Source organism: Alternaria ethzedia, assembly GCF_023757985.1.
Source record: "Alternaria ethzedia strain BMP 0044 chromosome Unknown scaffold_6, whole genome shotgun sequence".
NCBI lineage: Eukaryota > Fungi > Ascomycota > Dothideomycetes > Pleosporales > Pleosporaceae > Alternaria > Alternaria ethzedia.
In genome coordinates, this window is record NW_026056199.1 from 1,395,670 (window position 1) to 1,413,972 (window position 18,303).

General features: G+C 52.5%; 7 protein-coding genes across 7 annotated transcripts; 1 reads left to right on the forward strand and 6 right to left on the reverse strand.

Moving 5' to 3' along the window:
• Nucleotides 1-2,940: 2,940 nt before the first annotated feature.
• J4E87_003755 (uncharacterized protein) lies at nt 2,941-4,104 on the reverse strand (the record flags this gene model as incomplete). The annotated part of the gene is made up of 1 exon (XM_049375380.1): nt 2,941-4,104. One exon carries the CDS (start codon nt 4,102-4,104, stop codon nt 2,941-2,943), a length of 1,164 nt encoding a protein of 387 aa, XP_049235302.1.
• Nucleotides 4,105-5,381: 1,277 nt separating this feature from the next.
• On the reverse strand, nt 5,382-7,859 carry J4E87_003756 (uncharacterized protein; the record flags this gene model as incomplete). Its single annotated transcript, XM_049375381.1, has 6 exons — nt 5,382-5,420; nt 5,488-5,613; nt 5,669-7,040; nt 7,089-7,267; nt 7,315-7,512; nt 7,698-7,859. 6 exons carry the CDS (start codon nt 7,857-7,859, stop codon nt 5,382-5,384), a joined length of 2,076 nt encoding a protein of 691 aa, XP_049235303.1.
• A 200-nt stretch (nt 7,860-8,059) lies between these two features.
• Nucleotides 8,060-9,222, forward strand: J4E87_003757 (uncharacterized protein; the record flags this gene model as incomplete). The annotated part of the gene is made up of 2 exons (XM_049375382.1): nt 8,060-8,590; nt 8,644-9,222. 2 exons carry the CDS (start codon nt 8,060-8,062, stop codon nt 9,220-9,222), a joined length of 1,110 nt encoding a protein of 369 aa, XP_049235304.1.
• Nucleotides 9,223-9,606: 384 nt separating this feature from the next.
• Nucleotides 9,607-10,461, reverse strand: J4E87_003758 (uncharacterized protein; the record flags this gene model as incomplete). Its single annotated transcript, XM_049375383.1, has 1 exon — nt 9,607-10,461. The coding sequence occupies one exon, from the start codon at nt 10,459-10,461 to the stop codon at nt 9,607-9,609; it is 855 nt and encodes a 284-aa protein (XP_049235305.1).
• A 315-nt stretch (nt 10,462-10,776) lies between these two features.
• Nucleotides 10,777-12,726, reverse strand: J4E87_003759 (uncharacterized protein; the record flags this gene model as incomplete). The annotated part of the gene is made up of 5 exons (XM_049375384.1): nt 10,777-10,945; nt 11,007-11,173; nt 11,232-11,866; nt 11,930-12,363; nt 12,722-12,726. 5 exons carry the CDS (start codon nt 12,724-12,726, stop codon nt 10,777-10,779), a joined length of 1,410 nt encoding a protein of 469 aa, XP_049235306.1.
• Nucleotides 12,727-12,973: 247 nt separating this feature from the next.
• J4E87_003760 (uncharacterized protein) lies at nt 12,974-15,831 on the reverse strand (the record flags this gene model as incomplete). The annotated part of the gene is made up of 2 exons (XM_049375385.1): nt 12,974-15,532; nt 15,598-15,831. The coding sequence occupies 2 exons, from the start codon at nt 15,829-15,831 to the stop codon at nt 12,974-12,976; spliced, it is 2,793 nt and encodes a 930-aa protein (XP_049235307.1).
• A 1,719-nt stretch (nt 15,832-17,550) lies between these two features.
• On the reverse strand, nt 17,551-18,121 carry J4E87_003761 (uncharacterized protein; the record flags this gene model as incomplete). Its single annotated transcript, XM_049375386.1, has 3 exons — nt 17,551-17,763; nt 17,820-17,949; nt 18,006-18,121. The coding sequence occupies 3 exons, from the start codon at nt 18,119-18,121 to the stop codon at nt 17,551-17,553; spliced, it is 459 nt and encodes a 152-aa protein (XP_049235308.1).
• Between the last annotated feature and the right edge of the window lie 182 nt (nt 18,122-18,303).

An 18,303-nucleotide genomic window follows, 5' to 3' on the forward strand; every position in this document is an offset into this window, starting at 1 on the left:
AACCAGCACGATCTTTTCCCGACATTGCTCGTAGTATTTGCCAGTCGAATTCACACAGACGAGTCTGGAAAGTGATATGACGGAGCTGAGGCCGTATACCCATGGGAGGCTTCGCCAGTATCGAGTTTGGAAAATGTAGCGAGTTGGTGAACTGCATGACGAACTTGTTCTCTTGGTAGAATACGGATTTGGCCATCTCAGCGATGTCTGGTGTCATCCTCAGGTACGGGAACAGCTCCCTGCGTATTACGGTGTTGATGTTTGCTGGCCAGAGTGGAGAGGGATACAGGAGGTTATAGCGAAGTATCTCGAGTTTCAGTTCAGTCGGTAACTTGCTCCAGCCCCTTGCGAATCCTGGTGTCGCGGGGCCAGCCGGCGAAATCGTAAGTTTGCTGTCGGATTGAATATGGATCGGTGTAAGCGCGTGTATTTGCATCGAGCAGGGTGCCGATATGTTTAACGGCTGGGACGAGTACACGGCGAAACTAGCTTGTCTGGGTATATCCATAGGCCAGTGGATTTCTATCACTTCTTCAAATTCCTCATCTTGCCCTGAAGTCTTTCCTTGTGCATGCGCTGATGTTGTCTCTGGGGTTGGGGCGGACATGGCTCGTGCAGTATGTGCACCTTATTCTCAAGGAGTACTGCGAAGATACGATTGCTTTTAGGATGTCTCTGAAAGGCGCGATGAGCCTCAAGAGCAAAGGCTGAGGTTAGTTATATAACTCCATCTTGGTATAAAACTCGGACTTATATTGGTATCTACTCGCTGTGAAGCTGACCACTCACAATGATTGTAGTACAATTCACAGCGCATTTGTATGTTGTTCATATTGAATCGTAGTTTACACGGCTCTTGACATACAGCTTGTGAATTCTAGGCGCTCGAATTAAGTCCATTCGAGGCCTCGCGCCTCAAAACTGTAATGAGTGAAGGCTTCAATGCAAATCTATTCTTTTATTCGAAAAAAAGCTTTCATCTACACGATGGGGTAAACAAATTCCCTGATGGTGGCGTGAGAGAGATATTTCGCGATTCTGTGGGCTTCGGAGTGAAGATTGTGTTCGTGCAATTGAAGCCCGAGTTGCTTTCTGCTTTCTACGCTACTGCCTAATCACTTTCAAGGCGCCTAACCCTTACATATTTGCTTCTTCGCCGTTAGCAGACTGGAGCACCTCAGTTCCTTACAAACCGGGCAATCCACCACGCACTCCCACACTACCCCCTCTAGCTTCTACTTGCCTCTCGAAAATACAAGCCATGGATGTAATTTACTTCCATACCAGTCAAACACCATCGCGTGCCCACGCTTTCGGAACTACAGAGCCGCCAGATTGCTCACTACCATCTGCCTCATGTACGGCTGCGCTCGGTCTGTCCCAAGACTCGCCTCTCTGCATTCGCACACCGCTTCAAATGCCTGCAGGATCATGGCTTTGGGTCAGCGCGCCCTCGGCGTTACATGTAGTCAGTGCTAGTACCATCATCAAGAGCGTCACACAATTGACCTGCACCAACGCGGTATACCTCCGACCTCACCACGATACATGGCTCATACCTTCCCAGCCGCTCGACACGTCTTTCGCTACCGGTTGGACCAAGCTTCCCACAGAACTGAAAGTTCAGATACTAAGCTACAACCTGGCATTTCGCGACACAGTCGACCGGTACGAAAAGAATGTTCTGCCGGCTCTCGACCACCATCTCCGTATCTCTCCCGAAATCGCCGATCTTGCAAAGGAGATATTCTACGGCCAAAACACCTTCCGAATACCGCGCCATCATACAAGACCTTCGGGTCGCGATCTGTTCCCAATCGCTTGTGAGTTGATTCGGAAGATTGTGGTAGACGTCATTCTGGGTTTCTATACCGACTGGGAAACTCTGTCAATGATCTCCAAGGGGAGCCACGGACTTTCGAACCTGCGATACGTAAATGTTGTGGTCAATTGTCGGGGAGCCATGTTCAGTCCTATAAACGATGATACAATCGCGCGGCTTCTTGGGCGTATACATGATAGCTGTGACGAGTCTATCGTATTTAAATGCAAAGGCGAATTTACATTCGCCGGGAGGCTGTGGCAGAGCGACAATACTCCCTCGATTACCGACGGCATTCAGAAGGTGGAGGCACTCGTGAGGAGCAAGGTGGTTTTTGAAGAAGATTCCAAGGACGGGGTTTGAGCAGATCTAAGAGGCATACATATGGAGGGTATGGAAGTTATGGAATCCGGGCGGAGCAATGCAGTTGCATCAAGTGTGGGAGCAACAATTGTGTGGCAAAAGCGAAGAAGATACTAGATCTCGTAGAACACACCCAACCTTCAAATCCTTGAGAGAGATGAAATGTCGAGCGTGGATTGTATTGCAGTCAACCATTACCGCCGAGGCGCATAATCGGCATCATGGAAGCTCACTAGCATCTCAGCCAGCCAATGAGCGGAGTAGGGTGTCTGTCTTTACAAAAGACTATATACAAGCTGTGTGTGATCCACGTCCATCGTATCATCTATCATCAACCATACGCCATAACGCCAGACAAGCGCCAGACCATGGACAAAGATACTGCGTATACCGCGGAAGAGTGTGGTGTGAGTTGGGCAAAATGGTTGATGTCGGCATAGCCCAATCATGTCTTGGTAAAAATAAAGCGGTGAAAGTAAACAAAAAGTCCAAATATGATCCACATCAGCACTTGACGGATCGTCCCAATTGCATACCAGAACCATGCAGATCGAGAACCTGGGGGGCATGCCAACGTAATCCAATCAGACCCAAAACCATTTCCAGCCCTTGTTGCGTGTGAATAAATGCGCAGCCATAATCTAATGTTGAATGTGGGGGGTATGTGACGTGTAACAGTCGTGTCTCGTACGGCTTTGTGCGTTTTCGCAACGTTCGCCAGCTCTATACAGCTCGATGCTGTAGAGGAAAAGGGTCTACATGGAGCCCATAGCAATGAGTGCCTCGATGGCGTCGCGCTCAGCGCCAGAGCCGGCTACACCAGCTGGTGCATTAAAAACGGAAGAAGTCAAAGGAGAGCCCGCGTTCACGACGTGATTACCGTGGGATGCATGTGGAACAGTAAGGAAAGGTTTGTACGTGGGCGTCGCAGTGCGTCCGTGGTGAGGTTGAGGCTGAGGCAGAGAGTGGGCCTGGGCGGATATGCTCCGGTAGCGCGGGTTGCTCGTCTGAGTTCGGCTTAGATAGTTGTAATCGCGGTGTTCTCGGCGCGGACCGCGGCGGGTCTCGCGAAGAGCTTCAGGCCCCATCGTCGCCCAGTCTTCTTGATCCGTGTCGTCGTTAAGTTCTTCCTCCAAATCCATGTCGGAAGCCGAGTCAGATTCGGTGCTGCCCTCAGAGTCGTCCAGCGACATCTGGTCAGCCATCTCTTCGTCCTCGCCCTGGCGGTGCGGCGACCACGAGCCAGCATTCCAGCTGCCCGAGTAGACGTCGCGCTCTTGTCGCAACTTGGGTATTTGGAGGCTGCCCCCGATGCTATCGACACTCGCCGGCGTTGCGCGCCCGTTTCCAGAGCGCTTACCACCGATGGGCATTCCTGCAGCCTGGGAGCCAGAGCCAGCTACACTCCAACGTCCCCAGCCGACCTTCTCGAACTTGACCTCTCCGTGTAGACCGCCACCGGCGCGATGTTCCAGCGCCGCAACGACTAGCCTACGGGCCTTCGCAGGGGGCAGCCCAGAGAAGCCAGGCACAGCATGTGTCAGATGCGCCATCATCTCGCGGATAGGCATCGCGCCGTGGCCTTCGATGATGTCTGGCAGGTGGTGCTTGGCCAGCATCAGCGCCGTAATCTGGCGCGTCGCATCCAAACCCGCCAGCGCCTCCTTGGAGAGCGCAGAAGGCTGGTCCTGCGCGGCCGCATGTTCCACCGCATCCTGAAGATCTATCTCCATAGACTCCTCTTCTGGTGTGTGCAGGCGCCCGACGACGGGCATGGGGCGTCGCTTGTGCGCAGGGAGCGTCGGGGAGATGGAACTCGGTGGCGTAGGGAGGGTGCCGGTCGAAGCAGCATGACCACTGTCCTGGCGTCCAAAGGCCATGGCGATGTTGGACATCGGCTTCTGGGCGGAAGCAGCCATGTTTACTGTTGGGAGGCAGGGGCTGACTGGTGAGTCAAAGCGCGAGTTGGTCGGGAGTCGCGCTGGATGGAAAGGAGGTCTGGAGAGCGAAAGAGTCAGCAACCAGAATCTCTGATATCGTAGGGTTCAAAAGGTGAGTTTGCAGGGCGATGCAACTCGTCTTGCGGCAAACGCACCAGGAGCTTCGGCTTGCACTGTCGGGTATCGACGGTACGGTCTTCGGGCTGCAGCAGGAGTTTGGGTGTAAAATTGAAGACAGAGGTCGAACTGCTTTGTGCGACAAGCGAAATGCAGTTATGGGGCGGATATGCGTTGGCGTTGGGTTGTTATAGCAAGCTGCAGCAACGTAGCTTGTGCCTTCACCGTTCCGAGAGGTTTAGCGATCGGCGATGGATCAGCGAGTCGGTAACGGGAGGATGCAGGTAGCGTGTCGGGGCAGCAGAGGCGAACGGTAGTAGAGGCAGAGACGGGCAAACAGCGTACAACGAGCTATCAGAAGAGGTTCAATATTCGGGTGTGGGCTATGTTATGAGTCTACGTACGAGCAAGGCAGGGTCGCTATGATAAGGGCTCCTTGGTTCCGAAGGCAGCTGGTTCCAAGGAAGGCACGCGCATCTGACGGGAAGCTACGACTCGTGCCCCTGTCAGCCTTGTGATTGGCTCGGAAGCAGCTGACTGAGTCCTTGACAGCCACACACCTCGCACAAGCGTCATGAAACCTCGCCCCTCGCAGCAGCAGGGACTCGAAGCTTAGAAGAAGCAGGGCAACGCTAGAGTAGTACGAAGTGTATCGTGTCTTTGCGATGCGGTGAAGCCGTGTACTTTGTCTGAAATGCTGCGAAACGCTGCGAGAACGATGTCGCGATGTTCGCAGCTGCTGCATTCAGCCATCGCGATCGTGGCTTCCGTTCGCAGCCGATGCCCCATATCGCCATGCTGTGTGTATCGGCTTCCTACGTTGGCCATCCGTCTCTCCATGCCTCGCTCCCACACCGGCGATTGGCGCTATCATTATCGCGCTGCGGGGTCCATCCCACCATCCAAAGGTCCGATTTCGCCATGCGCCTACTAATGAGAGGCTCAGGCACACGGTGAGGGGGCCTGCCTTCGCGGCCAGCAACCACCGTCTGACACACGTGTTTGCCCGACAGGCCTCACTGCAAGACATCCCGTCGCAGAAGATCGCCAAACTCTACAGAGAGCTTGCGCAACCCATCGGAGCTTTTTGCCGTCAACCGAGGGACGTGAGCGTTACGACCAGACAACGTGATAATGCCTCAACCATGATTTGCGTTGACAACATACTTCGTGATAGCCTAGTGGGTGGGGATTCCGTTAGCGATGCGACTACACACACAAAAGTTCGAGTCAAAATCGACGTACCGATTTGAGGACGTTGATCTGCTGCACCGTGCGAGTGAAAACGGCCCGGTACTGCTCGAGGTTCTGATGCACCACTTCGTTGCGCGTAGTGCGGCCTTCGCAGATGGCCTTCATCTGGACCTCCATCTACCCAATGTGTTAGCGAGCATGCCGGGTCATCAAAGCCCAACATCCCACTTACTTCTTTCCGGAGGAATGGTTTGCTGAGGCTTGTCTCAAACCCCACGTTGTCGTATCCTTCGATAAGCGCGATACCCAGAGTCGTTGGGATGAACTCTTGTATTCCGCCCGTCCCTCCTCCGTTGTTCTGGCCTACGGCTGCGCCGCCTCGCCCACCACGTCCCCCTCGTGCCCCTCCTCTTCCTCTACCGCGGCCTCTACCTGCACCTGCGCCATCTGCGGCTGCTGCTGCGCCACCCGCCCTGAGTCTTGCAATGACGTATTCGCGCTCCTTGATCTTGGCGATATGCTCGGCCATAGTTGCATCAGTGCCGATGCCGTTCGCATCCATGAGCGCGATGAGTTCAGGCTCGGTGAGGTAGCTGGGTGCCGACGTTTGTCCGTCCATCATGTTCGCTTCTGTAGGCTCGAACGTTTCACCTACAGTGTACTGGGGGAGCACTTGACTGCTTTCCCACTTGTCGTATGGGTATACGTCGAGATAGTTCCTGGCAATCACGGTAAGGCCATGTGCATGGAATATCTCGCCTCCGTACTCGATCTCGATGTCTGTGGCCTCACCGACAGCGTCTTCAGAGCAGCAGGCGAGAAAGCGGCGGACAACAAATTCATAGACGGTGCGCTCTCTGTCGTTGAGTTGAGTGGAAGCGACGTAGTTAACGGGATGGATGGGCGGATGTGCTTTGTCGTTGTTGCGGCCCTCGCGAGGTTGATGAAAGCCACCGTTCATGAGGTTCTGTGCGAACGGACCCCAGCGACCGTCTTGTGTTTGCCTTCCGACAAGCGCTCGCAGGTCCATACCACGATCAAATTGGTCAGTCTCAGTACGCGGGTAACTGATCCACCCTTTCGTGTATAAGTCTTCGGCCACTTTCATGACGTCTTGCGAGGTCATGCGAAGGAATCTACTTCCATTCTTTTGTAGTTCGACTGTCGTCAGAGGTAATGGTTTCCACTTCTTTGTGGGTTTCTTAGCCATCTTGATCACCTTTGCTGTCTTTGAGAGCAGACATCTCTCGAAGATGAGGACGACCGCCATACGATCGAAAAGATGACCTCGTCGCCAGTTAAACTTGACTTCAATATCGTCTTTCTTGTGTGCGAGCTTGATGTACCAAAATGGCTCGGGAACAAAATTTCGCACTCGCAGATAGCGATCGACAACGAACCCTAACGTTGGAAATTGACAGGAGCCGTAGCTGATCAACTTGAATCGCTCTTCGCCCTGCTGAGGAATCATGTTTTGTAGCGCCAGTGTTTGCATGCGTGTGAAGGCTGCACCGAGCCGCAGATCTAGCTCAATACGAGCCGAAACAGCTTGAGCCTGCTTCTCGTCTAGGCGGATCGGGTTCTGTGAGGCTTGTATAACGTGCCTGGGTCACGTTAGTTGATGCTCATGAAGATCTTGCAGTTTCACAGACGCTCTCTCGATGTTGCTAAAACGCGCTCTCCAAACCTGCATGTTTGGGTTCGCCTTCAGCGCAATATCACGAATCTCAGTGCCGATATGCTCGCCTTCGCGATCACAATCAGTCCAGATGAACAAGATGTTCGCCCACCTGGCTTGCGCTTCGATATTGCTCGCTACAACCTTTTTGTCCTGTATATGGATTAGCCAACTTCGTCAAAATGAACCAAATCACCCACTTCTGCTATGCTCGACACTATGGGAGCCTCGAACAGTGCTGCGGGTTGACATGAGTGCCATTTCTTGAATCGATCGTTGAAGTCCTGCGCAACAATATGTCCAGCAACGCATGTGAACGTTACAGAGCATTGCCCCCAGTTTTGGAAGCGGAAATCAAACTTGTAGTTCTTGACCCACTGGATACCGCGGACACTTTCCTATCTGAAGTCAGCCTGCGTCCGATCTGCACGTCAGGCCATGAAGGCGCCTGTATCCTTGCACCGAATACCAAGACATGAGCTGAACGCATCTGGCATCCTCTCCGGGTATCGGAATATCAATCAAACACAAGTGCGAACTTTCAAGGTATATGTTGAAGGTCAATGCGACATGCTGAACTTACTGCTCGGGCTTGGCCGCCCAGATGATTTGCGACTGCTTTTGCGATCGATGGCTTTTCCGCCACGCACAATACCCGAGTCATACCTCTGGACTGCCGTTGAAACCGCGAAAGAGGCTCAACGTGGGTCTGGAGGCGATGGTGGGGAAAGATCCTCACGGTCATGTGAAGACGCGTCAGAATGACCTTGGCGCGTACTAGCGCGTTCGAGAGCCGCACGGACACTACCGCAGCTCGCTAAGCCGGGGACACGAGGGAAAACAGGTCTTCATGAGGTCATTGTCCGCTTCACACAACAAACGCTAACGCCAGCTTGCGAGGGGCGCATCGCAACATCCCCATCTTCACCAACCCTCATAGCAACGATGCCTGACCCCCGTACATATACCGACATGGCACTGCCACTTGTCAAGACGCTGCCCGACTGCGTCGACTACTTCAAGACCGTCGAGCCGTTCCTGCCACAATTCTATGACCTCCCGTACAAGGTTGCAGCGCATATCACCGATGTGCAGGCATTGAAAGACCTCTATGTCAACACCAACCCACTCATGTCATCGCTGGCATTTGCCACGATGTTCGTCACGCCGATCGTGCTTGCCGTCTCCGAGATCAACCGGAACTACTCGCAGGTTGACAGGATCTGGAGTATATTGCCTGCCCTCTACAACGTGCATTACGCACTATGGGCTCATCTCAACGGCCTGCCCACCATGAAGCTGGACCATATCATGGCTGTCTCAATCATCTGGGGTGCTCGCTTGACTTTCAACTATTGGCGGAAGGGCGGATATCAGGTCGGCAGCGAAGACTACCGATGGGAAATTGTCAAGGACTACGTCGGCGGACCCGGCATGTTCATTTTCAATGTCACATTCATCTCGCTAGGGCAGAATGTAAGTATACTCCTACTATTTACTATCAGTGTATGAGATACTGATCATGGTAGATTCTTCTTTGGCTCATCACCACGCCCACGTATATCCTCCTCCTCGTCAACCGCATCAAGGGCAACGACATCACAACCTACGATACCCTATTCGGCCGCTCCATGCTCGCTATCGTCGTGTTCGAGTTCTTTGCCGACCAAGCGCAATGGAACTTTTACAAAGCGAGGAACGCATACCAGAAGACTGCCAAGGTACCATCCGACCAGAAATACACTCGTGAACAGTTAGACCGTGGCTTCAACACTACTGGTCTTTTCAGCTGGTCGCGCCACCCCAACTTCGCAGCCGAACAGTCCTTCTGGGTATGCTTGTACCAGTGGTGCTGCTTGGAGACCGAGACCTACGTCAACTGGGCGTTTGCCGGTGCATTCGGATACTTGATCTTGTTCCAGGCTAGCACTTGGTTGACTGAGCTGCTCAGCGCGGGCAAGTACCCTGAATACAAGGTCTACCAGGAGCGGGTCGGGAAGTTCCTTCCGAAGTTCGGCACCAAGAGCATGGACTTGCCGCAGACGGAGAAAGAGAAGCAGAAGGTCAAGGACGCGAAGGCTGGCAAGGGCTCCATGAAGACTAAATAAGTCAACATGGAATTGCTATGGCACAAGCGCAAAACCTCCTACAGATGAAGAGGCCAATACCCGAAGACGGATAATGTGTGGCCAGCGAGGACCAGTGGGCAATGTGAGCAGATGGGTGCTCGAGTCATGATGAGGATCTCAACACCATATACGTGAATAAATCGACCTAAGCATAATAAAAAGAAAGTAACTGACCACCCCGCTGGGTTACGTCACAGAAGTTGTCTTAACATCACTACTCTCACAACCTTCTACTGTAAATGTTTTGACTTCTTCATTCCCTCCTTCTAAAATCTACCAATGTCTTCCTGAACTCGAAACCATGCTCTACTCCCACGATACCGTCACCTATTGTGGCGCCTGCTAGACGCAACGACAGTCTCTTTAAGCTTCCGCCTTGGTCTCCTCGACCGCGAACCTGATCTTGCCGTTGAACATCTCCTTCACATCCTCGAACGAAAGCTCTGATGGCGTGTCGGTGGCTGGCTGTGGAGCAAGGAACTTCACATTGCCAGCGCATTTAAAATCGATTCCATCGCGGACGGTCAGAGTGAGAAAGCTGGTCCATACTCTCCTGGTCAAGATTACACGCCGCATGTCAAACTCGACAACGATGTTGCGAAGAGCAGCGAAACCATAGTCGCCGTTCGCAAGCTTCTCGAGTACACGCCACTCACGTCTCATCGGACGGATCCGCACAGCGAGCCGCCGAATGAGATGGTGAAATGCTTGTGGGGGATAGGCGAAGTAGATGCGATTGTTCGACCTTCCATTTCCGATAACGACAGACTGACATGACGGCTCTAGATGAAACTCGTTCTTGGTCCAGAATATGTCTTGCGCTATTGCGGCAATCTCGCGTGTCATTGTCAGGTGGGGAAGCAGCTGAAAAAGGACTATTGGAGGGTAGACCTTCTTGTCGTCTGCGCCGACGCGATTCTCGGCTTTCATATTGAACTCGAGTGTCAGGATCTTCAGCTCGGCTGGCAGTTTGTTCCATCCTTCAGCGAATGCGGACTTAAGCGGCGCTGACGACGCAATGATGAGCGGCCTGAAGGACTCGATCTTGGTGAAGGACTGAGGGCCAGCGTCGACGTCGACACTGTTGCCCTTTATGAGAGTGACCCGATATGGTGAGTCGCTTTTGATGTAGATGGATACAGGTGGTTCGAGTTGGAGCGGTGTCGTTAATTGGATGACGTCTTCGTACATGTCCACGTCGGGGACCTTGCTGAGCATTTTGATCGTCAAGGAGGAAGTTCGGGCGGCCATCATCGCCGTGGCTGCGAATGCCATGAGCCGTATAGGTGGCAGTCTGTCTCGAAAGCGCTTGCGCGTTGGCAGAAAGATCAAATATGAGAGTGGGATGTAGGAAAAATTGCAAATGGGAGACGGCGTCAGTGCGGAGGTGAGACAAACGCTGTAAAAGTACTAGCGTACAGCAAATGTAGACTGTAGTCAACGGTTGGAGTGAAAGACGAAGAGTCTTGTCTTGCTTCTCTTCAATAAAGCCTCCAGGCTATCTTTTGACGTATGTCTAGATCGACAGCGCAGTTACGTCGAAACAACTACTGCATCCTTGATCTTAACCATTAATTGTGTCTTTTCCCACAAAGAGTATATCTTCTGATCCGCGATCCAATCCCGACATTCGGGGAGCAATTCTAGATTGAAGTTAAAGAGTACTTTGCTGATAATGAGGCGCATTTCGTGGAGGGCCATGCTAGTAGCAACATGTTAGCGTCTTTGCAATGTTCCAGAGACTAAGAAGTAGCGTTACTTACTTCTTGCCTAGGCAGTCCCTTGGACCTACATGGAACGGCTGGAGAGCTGAGCATTTATCGGAGACGAAGCGTGGGTCGCCGAGCCAGCGCTCGGGGATGAAACGTTCGGGGAGTCTAAAGTTGTCGGAGGAGCTGTACATTGCCAAATGCGAGGCTGCGACATTCGTCTTTAGAATGTAAGTATTAGAGTCATGTTTGAGAAGGTGTGAGTGAGTGACAACGTACGTTCGGAGGAATGTAGTATTCACAGATAGTCGAACCTTCAGCAGGAGTGAGATGTGGCAAACCAATCGGTACAGGAGGATAGTGTCTGAACGCTTCCTTGATGCACGCATTCAGGTATGGTAAACCAGCGGTGATTTCCATACTTATGTCGTCTGATGAGTTAAATTCCGTCCGAATCTCATCCACAAGCTTCGCCATCACTTCAGGGTGCGCCAGAAGCAAGTAGGTGAGTCCACTGAGCAACGTCGCCGTCGTTTCCGTGCCAGCTAACATGAATAACTCGCCGTTCATGTCCATGACAGGGCGGGTCAGGCCCGCTTTACCCTTGTCTTCTTGTTGGAGAACCAGGTCCCACAGATCGACGCCCTCGAATACTCGTCCCTTTTCAAGTCGCTTAGTGACCCTTTCGACAGTGTAGTTGTGATGCTCCCTCCGAAATGTCGCAATCTTCTTACCCAACAATGTAAATAGCATAAACTTGGCGAGCGGGTAGTAGAAGAAGATGGTCATTAGCGTACCGCGCTTGATGCTTTTAAAGATGACCTGAGTCCAGGTGTTGTACTCTGCGTTATCGAGCAGGTGTAGAGATTCGCCAAATGTTAGGTCGGCCATGATGTCGAAAGTGGTGAAGTTGTCTAGAGATAGTTGTAAAAAGTCAGTGTTTGTCCAACATGCGTTCGTATGTAGACCTAACGTACACATCTGGACGATATCGACCGCGTTCGCCTGGACACTTTCTCTCAAGTTGCGGATAAGTTGATCAGCGTACTTGATGAATAATGGTGACTGCTGTACGAGCGCTCGGTCAGAGAACGCGGGAGAGAAAATTCTGCGAATCCGTGCATGCTCGGCATTGTCTTGCTCTGCGACAAGTGAGTTGGCTCCATTAGGAGAACTTCCCCGGCGATTCCAATTTTTGGGCGGCGCCGAGCCTGGGCCTTCCTTCGACCCATAGCCGTAGATGTCGCGCCAAGCTTTTGGATTGGTGAAGCTGAGTTCATCAGGCGCGAGGCGCACTACTTCTCCGTATTGCGCGTGGAGCTGGGCAACGTGTCGTGGTAGTTCACCTTTCGCCATGGCAGTGAGGTACGGTAGGCGCGTAAAGGCATAGAACTTTGGCCCAGGGAAATGGCTAAGCGGATGGAAGTAGACTCGGTAGATGCCTCTAACTACCCATCGTACAACAATCTGCCAACGTTAGTACACCCGGGTATTCGAAGGCGAATTAGTGCGAACAGACAAATGCAACGACTAGAGAAACGAGTTTCACTACAGAGAGTTTCCCAAAGACGACAGAGAGCCTAGGAAGCGCGCTTGGTTTCGTGAAGACAGCCATCATGAGAAGTGGCGGGTGAAGGTTGGGGGCAGCGGAACATGTCAGGGCGACAACTGCCTTCCATTTGTGTTCCCCTCGTATCTTTTTCGGTGTGTATTGAAGCAGCCTGCAATGCATCAACCCATACTTCAGGGACGTACTGAAGGCAACTTACCCCATTGCCTTGACCTGTCACAGGGGCCATGCCGCTCGCTACTCACAGATTAAGATTTTCTCTACGACGCCGACCTTTATCCGGACTGTGCCACGCGGATCTGCCGGGCCGTTATAGTGGAATGCATCGTATAAAGCGTAACCAATGCTCGTGCACTCAGCGGGTAGTGAGCCAACAAAGATAACATGCATAAAGATAGGAATGTGGCGATAGTTCGTAGTGAAGAATTCTGGCTAATACGAATACCTAGGACTACACGGATCCCTTTGTCGCGTTACCAGCTCCAATGGTGCTCACGTCGGGCGCGCCTACGAGAGCCAGATTCTCAATACCAGCAACGCCGTATAGCGCTGCGGCATTCGTACTGACCCATGTGGCTTCATCGACAGCAGTAAGTGCGTCACTTCCATCGACCCTCACCCTCGCCCATGGAGCACCCGGTGCAAGCCCGTCTTTACTACCATCGCCCAAGAACTCTGACCAAACTCTTGGAACGAGTGTCGCGTTGTTGCGATGATTCGCGACATATGCGGTGAAGCGCGAGTGACCCTGCATCAGACTTAAAGTACCAAAGTCCTTGCCATAACGAGCTTTCTGTTCAGCCTTCCCGGCGCCGTAATAGTAACAATAGTCCAAAAAGGCTTCGAAGAAAGGTTGAGTGAGGTTCTTCTGGTCCGTACCGAAGTGGTCCACAAGCTGATCAATAGTCTCAAGGACGCCGAAGACACCAGACAGATGCGAAACCGTGACGTTGCCGGTGTTGTTCGGGTCTGTCGGCGGCGGTGCCCACGCACCAGTGAGGCTGTTGTAGAAAGCTTCGCCAGTGGCGAATCCGTTCTTGAGCTTTGGATATGTCATGATGGACTCGACAAGCTTTTTGCGAGATTCTTCCCAGCGAGGCCCGCGACGCTCCCATTCGATAAGATACGCTTGAGCAATACCAGCCCAGTCGGTGCCAAAGTTGAGGAATAGCGCTTCTGGATCAGGGTTGTAGACAATACCCGGTTCCCGCACCTTGCGTCTCGCATCTACGCGAAGGAAAGCTTTATCAGCATCCATGACCTCACTTACCAGGTCGCCGGTCCGCTCGTCGCCGCCGGAGATGTAGTAAAAAGTCTTACGATAGACTGGAGTTGAGATTCTAGCCTGTTTGGCACTGTCACTCCAGTGTTGGACGCCATGTCTCGTCCCGAGCCCAGTAAAGTTGCCCAGATGATACGAGTCAACCTCGCCTCCGTGGCGCACTTGATCGTGAGCAATCTTGTAAGCATCCGCACGACCGGTGCGGAGGAAAAAGTCCCAGAAAAAGAGATCAGGCGACAGCTCCGAATTATCCCAAGCATAGCCACCGACGTCATATCTCCACTGGTGACGATCGTTATCATAGGTATGCATGATGTCTCCATGATCCCAGAATCCGTACCAACGGCGCTGCTCGATTTGGTCTTCGTAGAACTTGATCAGAAAGTCCATGTTGTTCTCGATAGTCTGTGCTTGCGCAGAGTCCAGAGCACCAGGCACGTCCCAGTAAGACCCAATCGCTTTGGTGTCGCGCATGTACTCTGGCTCAGGAATGAGAACGGGTGGGTTATTGGTGAAGTTGGTGAGCGTTGCAAGGCTTTCGGCGGATGGAGTCTTGTCGAACGCGTAGATGTAAAGCTCGTTTGTGCGGCCAAGGCCGTAAGGAGTGTCGTAGCCTCCTTCCCAGTCTTCGTATGTGATATCCAGAGCGTCTAGTTGTTGCTTGTAGGTGTCTTGTCCAAGGCCGTCGTGATATGGGCGGATATCCATGGGCCCTGCCTGAGGGCTGTACAGCCACATGGTGATTGATCCAGTATCAGTTGCAGCATTGGAAATATCCAAACTGGTAGGATACTTCTTCCAGAAATCGCGAAGGCCCACGGCAAGGCCACCAACCGTAGCGCCGCCGAGATATGCCAGGCCACCTGAACGCGTGCCTCCAGGAATCTTGACCCAGCTTTGGCCAGCCTTCGTGCGCTTCTTGAGGTTGAAGCCATCTGGAGAGAGTTGTGTAAGCTGATAGTCGCTCCACGTTGGGATCCACTGTAGACGAGTAGTCACCCTCTGATCCCATGTAGAGTTCGGTGGCAAGACGGTGCCGTTGAACTGACCCGATCGAACATCGACACCTGGGTCGCGACGCAGACCAGTAACGCCCTTGACAGCTTCGTGTAGCATTCCGCCTTCAACACCCGCGATTCGGACATGACGATCGTAGAACTCCTCTTCAGCTAGGGGAACATCGAAGCGAATGCCGATACCCGACATGAAATCTTTGTACATATCTCCATCGTATATGATGGTGTGAATGACCCGAATTGCTTCGGAGTTGGCGTAGAGGTAAAACCGAACGGTAAAGGGTATCCAGTCGTCATGAGCGCCATTTCCGTCGATAGTATGGATGCCGCTGACTGTGACTAATGATCGTACGGTGTTTTCCTCTGATACAGTGACGTTCGAGATCTTGCTGGTGAAGCTGAAGTAGTCGATGCCGGTTGGCTTGCCATCTTCGTCGTCATCAGGAGTACCGTTTTGAGAGCGTAGGACGAGGTGGCCGTTGCTTCCGACCGTCTTCCCGCCGGCTTCAATGGTGGACACTAGGACGTTGCCCGACTTGGGAAAGGTTGCTGAAACTTTGCCGGTACTGACCACGATAGTATTGCCGGAGTCAGTAATTTGGATGCCATTGCCTTGGCCTTTGTATAGCGAAGTCGAGGAGTTTCCTGCACCAGAAGCTGTGATTGTATATTCACTGGCTGGTGCGTCGCTAGCTCCTAGAGCATGTCCGGTCTAAAAGGTGGGTGTACGAAGTCAGTCAATGTCTCATATGCAGTTCGTACAGGGACATGTCGTACCCACTTCAGCGAGCCGTCAGGCCAGTATGCTGTTGCCCACGACTGAAGTTCCGCATCCCCAGAGACGGTGAAGGTTGTTGCGTTCGCAAGGTGCTGTCCTCGAGGCCACGGTAGGCCGAATGTCACGCCAGCGAGGTATTCTGGTGTATCCTCAAGCCACTTGACTTTGACAGAGTCGCTTTGGGCGGTGGCATAGCTGACAAGGCCAGCAAGGCCAATGAAGGCCCCAAACATTGTGAGATGGTGCAAAGAGCGGAAGAAGTCGCAACCAGAGGGGAGGCTTGACTTTCTCCCTGACCATCCGACGGGCAAGCATTTTGTAGTTGCATGTCTCGACCAGGTACCTGGCTACGGCTTGACCGCAACGGGCCGTGGCCCGTCCAATACCCGGCTCACCATGTCACTTGCGGTAGCATACCCGTCGGCTAGCCCGCACGCAAGAAGGTGTCCACAGAACGTAATGTAGGTCGTCCTGAACGAGGCTGGTGTGTCCTTGGCGAGCCTCGTGTGTGATGGCCAGGAGTGGAGCTACTGTGGAGGTGGGGTAGATCGACAGGTTTGTGGGAAGGCGAAGACCTGTTCGCCATTTAACCTCGGGGTAGAGACAACCGAATTGATGCCTTTTGGGGTGATGGATGCGTGAATAGTACTGCCAGACCAGGAAAAATAGGAGCGATGCCCGCAGAAGGCACCGCTAGAGAGCTTGCCGCATGTCCTTAGCTGGGGCAAAAAAGATCAAAAACATACAACAGCGGGGATTCGCTAGTGGTCACCCACCTAACTACTAATCCGCCGGTATCATGCTTGTATATGGCTGAGCGGACGGGAAGCCTAATTTTCATGATCCTATGGTCGTATGTGAAGGAATGGGGATTGAGCCAGTAGATATTGCCATGGCGCGCGCCCACCGGAAGGGCCAGTTGAATCTGGCAGACTGGGCGGCTTCGGAGCTGCTGTATCGCAGGGCAACGCGACGCGTCCGGAAAGGACAGAAAGTCAATAGGCCCAGAGGATAACGTAGGTATGTGAAGGTGTTGGTGGAACTTTCGCGCGAAAGGAGACATGTGCCACACGCGCGCGTCACGTTCCCAAGGTCATGCCAAGCACGCTAGCTAGAATCGCGCTGCGCCGCTCCTCATCTTGGAAACGCGACATCTCCTGGGCGTCGGAATAACACACGGCGAAATGGGTTCCTGAATGCGCGTGTCCGGTTTCCTAGCGTGTTCAATAGCCAGGGCGTCATGCATGTCTTGACCTACATCATCGACTCACACTCGTCTATATCCGTCCCAACATCACATCTGGGCATCACGCAGTCTATCCACTTTTGGGACTTATAGTTCAGCTTATTGACTCATAGATGACAATCAAAACGACGTTCAGGTTATATTATACCGATAAAATCATACCGATAAAATCATCATGTGCGCGAACACATGATGACGCAGCAAAGCGCTCGTGTACACGATGCGCTTTTCGCCGATGAGAACCAGGCATTATCTATTTCTATTTGAAGTAAGGTCGAAAACGACTAGACTTCTTCACTTGTTACCGCTACCGGTACCTTGGCCGGAGACGCCGCCACGACGACCGCCTTCCTGTTCGTACTCGCCGTATGTCTCTGGCATTGTAGTGAGGTTGTTGGGAGGGATGCTTGTATTGGGGATAGTGGTTATGGTTGTGTGAGAGTGTGGAAGTGTGAGGGTGTGAGTGTGGTTCGGTTGTTGCAGCGCGAGAAGTCTATTTGTAGTAGTTGGGGCGGCGGTCGTGAAGGCACCATGTGAGACGAATGTCAGGTGTTGTGAAATCACTTGGCTGTAACGACGCCAGTGACTACGTCTGCATAAGACATGTCCCACTGTAGGTAAGATGTTTGAGAAGATGAAAGTCTATTAAAGTTCAATCCTAAGTCCAATACCACCATCTATCACTCCCAGCCTTGCTCGTCCACATCTAGTAAGTGACCTCTCCGAATTCCTCGTCAGCGAGGATCATGTAAGTCTTCTCCTCGCTCAGTTCTATGTCGCACTCCGCGTAGTCGTCGTATAGAGTAGCGTTGAAGAAGTTGCACATGTCCTGAACGATAGGGCGTGCCTTGCCGAGCTCCTCAAACGAGCAAGTGCCCTTACCGCCGAGAGCGGCAGGGAAGGCACAGGGCTCGATCGCCTGTTACGGTGTCAGAAAAGTGCTGCAGTTGAAACTAGGACGAATGGGGTACTCACGGCAGAGTAGACGCTGTAGTTGATGCAATGGCAAGTAAAGTCATCGGGCGCGCAGCCGTCAGCATGGTTGGCCTTCTCCTGACACTGGTGAAGGCACTTGGGCATCCATTTGCTGAGCTTCTTGTTGTCCCTAGCATCATGACATTAGTACAGAGTATAACGAAGTTTCGAAGGGGTTTAGCATACAAGCACTTGTACTTCTCCATGTTACCATGCTTCTCAGCTTGGGTAATGTTGTAGGTGTACTGGGCGCTGGCCGCAGCGGCAATGGAGAGAAGAGTGGCGATTTGAGAGAAACGCATGATGATGATGATGACTGTGTGGTTGTTGGTGAGGTGATGTGTTGAAAGTGATGCTTGATGTTGTGCTTCGATTAGAGTGAGGATGTTGCCCCTCTTATACACCAACTTTCGCACTACCCTCACCCTTCTCAGATAGAATCAAAGCGTTGTGTGTTGGTAGCAAGTACCTGCAGCTGTACCAT